Genomic DNA, 9236 nt, shown 5'->3' with positions numbered 1-9236 from the left:
AATAATGAAACAATAAAAATTATATGTCTTCTTGAGGGTTCTACCACGCTTTAAAGTTTTGAAAATTTAATGTTTTCAATTACTTGAATCGTTTGCATAAAAAAACAAAAAACTCGCATCTATAATAGATTTTTTAATACTATTTATAAAACAAAACACATTTAAACAAGATTAAACAACAGACGGTTTATATTCAAGTATAAAATATATTTAAAATTTGAATTTATTTTTATGTCCGAAAATTGGAAATTCAGCTCGACTTTGTAACGTGGTTCTTACGAAACCATCTCTCGAATTAACATTAGTCACACTCTGTGATGCTTCTGTTAACAGTTTAACACATCTCTCTACTGATTGTGTGTGGCAAGGAAAATCAACAATTTTAAGGCTTCCATCTTGTGCCATCTTTTCGAGTTCGTCATTAGTAAAATCCCGAAGCACAGGTGGTACTGTAACTTGACACTCCTGCCACGAAATAATTTCAGTATAATCTTTAGCAGAGAAGTTAAGCTTCGGTGTTTTAAATATTCTCTGTTTGAAACCATTGTCAGTATTTCTAGCTTTTATTATTCTTCGACATGCTAGTTCCCAAATATAGTCTCTGTCGTCAAATAACATACTAACAAGAAGGTTTTCTGGATGTGCATAAAAAGCATTTCTCTCAATTACAGAATCTACAATTGTTCTTAGATTTGTTGGTAAATATCGAGAGAATAAAATTAAATTAAAAATATGCTTAGCTCCATCTTTAAAAGATGTTTTTTTGTTTAATTGAAAACAAAATAGGAGCATATACTTTAACTACATATTCGACAAGTATTTGCAAACTTTCTGATGGATCAGGAGTACTTACATATAGTCTAAGTAAACGGTTGGCACAAGTAAGCCATCTTGAATGAGATAGATTTCCAGGTTGACGGTTTGCGAGCTCAGGACTACAGGAACCAGTTAATACTGCTTGACATATTTCATAGAGATATTTTTGATCTGTACTCAGTTCATTAACTACATTTTTCGTTAAATCAGGCAAATGACCGGTCAGTGGTTGAAAAAGCAACGTAGTTTTATTTTCGCAAGTAGCTAATTGTTTTCCAATAGGCCCTGAATATTCTCTAGGACCTGAAGTGCAGCCATCTAAAGCCAAGAATAAATGACGAAAAGGTAGCTCGTTAGCATGAAGCATACAAACACACCATTGTAAAGGTCTATCCAAATACTCTTCAAGGTATTTAATTACACCACCTTTCCACCCGGTATTAGTTGCAGTTCCATCACATCCAACGCAAATTACCTCATTTAAATTGTAATTTCGATTTTTTAATAAAGTTATGATTGAAGTAAAGATTTCTTTTGCGGTTCCACGACATGGCGATGTGTGTCCCAAAAAAATAGAATTAGGTTCTGATAAAATTGAAATATGCTCTTCTAAAACCACTTGGCGATGGTAACGGACTCCTATTTTTTATTCACCAACGTTTTGTCTTTTCGACCATCAAAATAAATGCTGTTTAGTGAAACTTCGCTAATATTTTGAAATATATTTTTTCTGGCCTTTGATACAGCTCTGTGAACTTTATTTTTGTCTATTACTAGAGTTGAGTCTTCATTTGAAACCAGACCTACGTCAACTAAAACGGCAGAAGCAACAGCAGCAGCAGATCGTGTAGACAATCGATATCTATCACAAACTTTTGCCAATGTTGGTAACTGCAGTAAATTTCGATTAGCGAATGTTGTTGTTGGTGTATTTGTAAATGACAGGTTTGTCAGAAGTGTTTCTGTTGCCAGGTTGGTTTTGGAAAAATTGATATGCGTCTCGTCTACATCCAAAGCTGTTGAAACAATATTAGAACCTTGTGTTGAGCAAAACTTTTTGACTCCTTTCATTGAACGTTTAAATTGTCTTGCCTGTCGTTTTCTCAATCTGACCGTTTCTTGTTTATCGATGCCACCTATAGCCATTTTTCTCTCATTTCTTTGATCGATCAAAAATTGTCTTTCGTTAACAGGAACTTTTTTATTTTTCAAACATACACATGCTTCAAATAAGACACATTTACATGAAGCCACATCAAAAAGCCTCTTTGATAAATCTGAAAAACATTTCAGTTTTTTCTCAAAACTATCATGTCTTTTGCTTTTGGGATATCTTTTCAAAGTGAGATATTTTTCAAAATAAGATTTTAAGAGTTGTAAAATTCGATCATTAGATACGATTGGAATGGAAGCTTTTATCCAGATATTTTGAATTTTTTTAGATACAACTGAATAAATGTTTAAATTGGATGGATCCTTGCCATTACATTTTAGTTTCAGGTCATTCCTAACAAATAAAATAAATTTAATGACATAGGATATGGTATCGCTACGCATTGAACTCATTTTCTGAAAGATGAAAATAAAACATTTCTAATTTTAAAATTTTATAGCAAAATAATAAGATTAGTTTAATAGAATTTGCTTACAAATAAAATCACGTCTTCAGAAACTGAAATTTTAGTGAATTTGCTAACTCAAACTAGAAAAATTTAAAACAACCAGGAAAACGCTAATGCATACAAATTAAAACAATGTGAAGTTATCACATGTAAACAAAACAAAGAACATATATAACATTTTAATTATGATTCGGATTCGACGTTAAGCGGCACAAAATATTAACACAAAAAAATGCCATTTTTCAAAACTTTAAAATTTGGTAGAACCCTGAAGATGCAATTTAATTTAATTTGTATGATTATTTTCGTAATTTATGATCAAATTGGCAACTTTCAAGAGGTCTTGTATTGCGAAATTCTAAAAAAAAATTTTTCCGGACACCCTAATGTAAGGTGCCAAATTTTGTCAGTCATGAATTCCACTTGTCAGGTGATGTCAATTGATCCACAGGTTGATCCACAGCAGGTACGAAGGCCAGGCCGTTGTGTCGCAAGTTGTTATTACGTGTTGATCTGAAAAACTACCGAATGCCTCTAGCGTGTGATGAGGTGCTTGCACACATGCATGTACGCACGTACACGTGTGCGTGTGTGCGTGTGCGTTGCGTAGTTGGAATGTGTCGTCAACTTTTGTGGAAATGAGTTTAATTGCAACTAATTATGGAAGGAATTTTGAAGCTAGTTTTTAAGGGTTGTGCAATAAACACAGTGTGTGTTTGTGTGTGTGTGTGTGTGTGTGTGAGTATGTTTTTTTTACGTGTGTTCGTGTATTAAGTGTGTCAGTGCATGTGCGTGTGCGTGAAGATGTAGATGGGTTGTGTGAGCAAGCATCAAAACATGGCACGTGGGCAAGCATTTGAAGACTAATGTTCTTTATTGCTTTGAACCTGACCCTAGAAAATGTCAACCAAGGTGTATGTATGTGTGTGTTTGTGTGTATGTATATATGTTGTGTGTATGTATGTGTATGTATGTATGGATGGATGGATGTATGTATGTTTCTATTGATGGATGGATGGATGGATGAATAGATGTACGTCTATATATTGTACGTTTATAGGTGTGCAAAAAAGATATTTAAGTTTATGCATGTTTTTCACCCTGATGTATGCGGAAATTTGTGTGACAGTTTGTAGAGTTTCCACTTCGGTACATGTATGGATTAGTATCTTTGTGTGTGTGTGTGTGTGTGTGTGTGTGCGCGCGCGTGCGTGTGTGTGTGTATGTGTGTGTGTGTGTGTGTATGTGTATATTTATTGGTATGCATATACGTGAACAAGTGTGTGTCTATGTGTGCAGTTTTTTATATTCCCGCGCCTCGGTTTCAATTTATTCCTGTGGCGTGTGAGTTTGCGTGTGCTTTCAATTATTGTGGTAACTGCTCACATGTGTGTTGGTTTGTGTGGTGTTGTGTGTGAAGAGAGTTGTGTTTGTGTGGTGTTGTGTGTGGAGAGAGTTGTGTTTGTGTGGTGTTGTGTGTGAGAAGAGTTGTATTTGTGTGGTGTTGTGTGTGGAGAGAGTTGTGCACGTTAAGTGCAGGATGTTTTTGTAGGAACATCCAATTTGAAAACAAATTCAAAATAAAAAAGATAACGACTATATGCCGATAATGTTTCTACTTCCCTATTGTCTCATTCTCAACATTATCATCATCGTCATCATCATCACCGACGCATGCATCGATCGATTCACGTGCATAAAAATAAAACATTTTTAATTTCATTGAAATGAAGTTTTCAAAATTTTGAAACAACTTTTGCATTATTACTTCATTAAAAGCCTTATCATCATCACCACCACCATCATCACCATCATCATCATCACCATCATCATTTTTATCACCACCATCATCTTCTTCTTCCTTTCTTCACCTCTACATGACAGATGATATGGCCATTGATATAGCCCAATTCGCGTCGAAGGTTCAAACGTGTTTTATCACAAAATTTTTCAAAAGCAACTGCTCTGCCGTCATAATATGTACACTGGAATGTACACACACACATCCACACAACGTACAAACACATCCACACAACTTACACACACATCTACACAACGTACACACCACACACACACATTACGTATATGTACACATATCTCATGCAAATGTATACACGCACAATACGTACACACGCTTATATGACTCGCACACACGCAAGACGCATACAAGACGCATATATGGCTTACGCACACACACACACACACACACATACATGGCGCACGCACGCACACACCACACACACACACAGACACACGCACACACACACACAGACAAAACATCACATCGTACTCTCCACGTACGTAATAAATCCAATATTAGACTGACGCGCGTGCGTTCGAACCAGGAAAATGAGCAACCGCTCTTTATTCCATCGGAGGTGCAAATTTATTTATTATCATCGCTCTAACTATTTTCACTATCGTTATGATAATCTTCATTTTGTCATCATCATATTTTCAACGTCATCACCTTCAACATTCTGATCGTCATCTCCAGTCAGCTTTAATGCTTTTGTCATCACAATCATTCATCATCATAAGTAACAGCATCATCATTATCATCGTCATCATCAACAACATCATCAACAACAACATCATCATCATCATCAACATCATCATCATCATCAACAACAACATCATCATCAACAACATCATCATCATCAACATTATCATCAGCTTCTTCTTCTCATTTTATAATCCATTTTTCCTTTTGTAGATCTTGCAGGAGAGCCTCATTGGCGAATGTTTGCACATGAAGATGAAGATGATGGAAGGATTGCATCTCATCATCATCATCGCCATCATCATCGCCATCATCATCATCATATCTAACAAAGGAGAGAGATGACATTAAAAAGAGATGATGATGATGACGATGATGATGATGATGATGACGTCAGTAGATAGTGATGATGATGATGATTGTGATCAAAAAAATTGAAAAATTTCAATTACTGAGAGGATAATTTTGGAACAATCCCGATAACGCTTATGATGCTGATGATGATTATAATAATATGGTGATGATGACGATGATCATGATGATTGTGAGAATGACGATGACAACGACGATGGTGATGATGATGATGATGTTAGATACAATTAAGATAGAGATGATGATCATTAAAGATAGCATTGAGGAGCAAAAGTTTAATACAGATGATGAATGAGATGAAGATGGTTAAGATAACAATAAATGATAAAAAAAAGATGATGGTGGTAATTAAAATTTTGAGGATGATGATGATGACGACGACGACGACGATGAAGATGATGAGGATGATGATGACCACACAGATGATAACGTTGATATGAGGACGTTATTACGATCGTCAACAAAAAGCTTCTTGATAAGATTAAATTTCCCAATGCATGGACAACAATGAATTCGATCATTGCATTATCATCATATCATCATCGTCGTCGTCGTCATCATCACTACCACCACCATCACCATCGTCATCATCACCATCGCTATTATTGCCATCATCATAATCACGATGGTCGTCATCATTATCACTACAATTGTATGTGACTTAATTGTCAACAACATCTCCCACCTCTTTCATTACATTACATTACCCGCCAATACACTGCTGATTTACAATTTAAATATTTCAAACAGTTAACAGAATTTGATGGAGTGAGTTGGATGGAGTGGGGTGAATGGAGTGAGTTGGATGGAGTGAGTTGGATGGATTGGGCTGGATAGAGTGAATCAGGTATTGAACCACACAGCAACTGAGCAGCCTCATTTTCACTCTATGGGTAGACAAATGGATCAGTCTTAAAAAGATTGTTAGCATCCACAAAAAATAAATTTTCTGACTTTTCTCGATTTATGGAACAAAATACGTTAGGAGGGCTAACGATTAGTTTCATCAAATCCATCTTTCTAAAGCCAGCCAGACAGCTTGTTTAACTTCAACGTATTGCTTAGTCAACACACGCTGATGTAACAAATTGTTGGTTCCTGCTGAAGTTCAGTCGTTCAACTTCAAGTTCAATTGTTTTCAAAATAATCTCAAGTTAAAAAGAAACTCATTCCAATGAGTGCTTTGTGATAGGTACCTCACGATGCAGTGACTTCATGGGTGACAGCAGGGACAGGACAATGCAGACGTTGTTGTGACGATGGAACTTGTGTTGCTGCATTCTTATGGACTGAGTGGCAGGCGAACAAACAACAAATTAAAGATTTCATTAATAATTGAGGCGTCAGTTTTATGAGCGCATATTTTGTGTGGGAGGTTGAGAGGTAGTTAGATTTTCACTGTTGTTCAAACGCGCATGCGTGCTGTGTTATCCATCGCAAGTGCAACGCATGTCCTTGCAAGCACAATATACATTTTAAAAATGTATTACAAAACTGTACGTACAACATAAATTTTTGTAGGTACATCATATAGTTTTAGTTGTACAACACGTTTTTGTGTGTACGATGCATATTTTTATATGTACAACACGTCTTTGTGTGTACAAACGAAACGTATGCACAAAATGTTATGCAAAATAAGCGCAATGCAATTTTTTCTAAGTACAATATATGTTTAAAAGTATAGATTACCAAGGTGTAAGGACGACAGTTATTTTTGTAAGCACGTAATTTATATTTATATATACAACGTGTTTCCGTAAGTACAACATACATATTTGTAGATACAGCGTATGCCTCCGTATTTAAAGTACATACACCTATGTACACACAGCACTGTGTATATAATGATTCCTTAGAGATGTTTTCCATTGTTCTTAATTAAAAACTTTCGCTTGTCTCTCATTCGTCGAAATAATTCTCATCAACAAGTTGAGGAAATGAATTATTTTGAATCGAAGTGAATGTTTATTTCTTTCGTTTGTCAAATGAATTCATTGAAAAATGCATGTAGCAGTTCTCCTTCGGGTGATGTTTCTGATGCCTTTTCCGATGTCTGTTCGATTGCCTCCATGAAACTTGGCAACACCGAATTTTATGTTGTTGTTGTTGTTTTGGTTGTTGTGGTTGTTGTTGTTGTGTTGTTGTCGTTCTGGTTGTTGCTTATGTTGTTGTTCAGGTTGATGTTGTGTTGTTGTTGTTCAGGTTGCTGTTGTGGTTGTTGTTGTGAAATGTGTACTGATTTTTACTCATTAAACATTTTTTTGAACTTTTAAATGAAAGATTAAATTTTTATTTGTATATTTAGAAGTTGGCAGTCAAGAAGGGAGTGCACGCGTCCTGCTGTACGGTATGAAAGAGAAGAAAACTAATTAGTCATCCATGCCATGTTCGAGATATGTTTCTGTAACAATTTTTTGGTGTTGTTGTTGTTTATGTTGTTGTTGTTCAGATTGTTGTTGTAGTGGTTGTTGCTGTTGTTTTTTGTTATTATAACTTTCAAATGGTGATGATGAGGAGGAGGAGGATGAGATGGTGGTGGTGGTGGTGATGATTTCAATGTGATGAATATGGGCGCAACGGCAAAAAACAAACAGACAAACGAAAATACATACAAACTAATAAACTAACAAATAAACAAACAAACAAATATTAAAAATATAGCTAATGTATGTTATACAAGTAACAACAACATAAGCAAAGTACAATAACAGCAAAATAATAACGACATTTACATACAACAACAGCAACAAAAACAACAACACTGACATCAGCAAACAACTGCAGAACATTAACAAGCTGATCAGATCGCTAACAAACAACAACAAAAATGGTAACGAGGATCGCAACAAAAGACAGCAACAACAACAACAACTGCTAAACAACATTTACAACAAAAACAACTGCACGAAGACGAGCATAAACTACAGCGAAAACTATCACAACAACAAAAACAACAACAGCCCACAGGCAAAACAACAACATGGACACAAACCTGATATTGTATTGCCGTCAGAAGCAATGATGATGTTGCTCAACAACAAAATGACAAAACCCGAACACCACCACCACCACCCACAGCTATTGTGGCCGCTGCAACAACAAAGATGTAGTTGATGTTGATGATGACGAGGATGATGATGATGAAGAGGATGATGTCGATGATGACGAAGATGACGATGATGATGGGAGTGGTGATGATGGTGATCCTTTTCAGCCAACAGTTTCATTGCTGCACTCGAACAACAATCGACAATGTTTTCAGCGTTTCTCTCGGTAGATATTTTACTGACTCTACTATCACTACTACTACTACAACAACTACTGTCACTACTACTACTACTACTTCTGCTATTACTACTGCTACTATTAATACTACTACTACTTATGATGTTACTGTTGTTTAATACTGTTTTCTACTGTTACTAATACTATTATTAATCTTGTTGTTGTTGTTGTTGATGTTACCGTTGTTGTTGTTGTTGTTGATGTTATTATTACCGTCAACGTTTGAATCAATTAAACTGCTGATAATTTTAATTATGATTGGTTTGTCATCACTCAGTTAATAATAAATAAAAATTAGTTAATTAATTAATTAATTAATTGGTTTTTTATTAATTTGTTTATTAAGTTAAACTAATTAATTTGTTTTTTTTATTTATTTTCTTATTATTAAGTCACAATTGATTAATTAACTAACTAACCAACTAATTACAATTCATTAATTATTAACAACTAGTTAATTATTAACAATTAATTAATTAACGACATTTAATTGTCTCTTGTACGATGAAATAGAATTGCAAAGAGTTTATTGTTCTGTCAAAATTTTTTTTATCATTATTAATATTATTTATAATAATATTAATATTATTACTATTGTTATCATTGTTGTTTTTGATGTTGTTTTTGCTAGTGCT

General features: G+C 34.8%; 2 protein-coding genes across 2 annotated transcripts; one reads left to right on the top strand and one right to left on the bottom strand.

Annotated features, from left to right (window-relative positions):
- Positions 1-210: 210 nt before the first annotated feature.
- HELRODRAFT_179476 (hypothetical protein) lies at positions 211-2382 on the bottom strand (the record flags this gene model as incomplete). The annotated part of the gene is made up of 2 exons (XM_009028307.1): positions 211-685; positions 1475-2382. The coding sequence occupies 2 exons, from the start codon at positions 2380-2382 to the stop codon at positions 211-213; spliced, it is 1383 nt and encodes a 460-aa protein (XP_009026555.1).
- A 1933-nt stretch (positions 2383-4315) lies between these two features.
- Positions 4316-8593, top strand: HELRODRAFT_179475 (hypothetical protein; the record flags this gene model as incomplete). The annotated part of the gene is made up of 4 exons (XM_009028306.1): positions 4316-4360; positions 4710-4735; positions 8061-8324; positions 8395-8593. The coding sequence occupies 4 exons, from the start codon at positions 4316-4318 to the stop codon at positions 8591-8593; spliced, it is 534 nt and encodes a 177-aa protein (XP_009026554.1).
- Between the last annotated feature and the right edge of the window lie 643 nt (positions 8594-9236).

This window comes from Helobdella robusta, assembly GCF_000326865.2.
Source record: "Helobdella robusta unplaced genomic scaffold HELROscaffold_54, whole genome shotgun sequence".
Lineage (NCBI taxonomy): Eukaryota > Metazoa > Annelida > Clitellata > Rhynchobdellida > Glossiphoniidae > Helobdella > Helobdella robusta.
The sequence above is the reverse complement of the archived record's forward strand: the minus strand, read 5'-3'. Positions and strand labels throughout refer to the sequence as shown.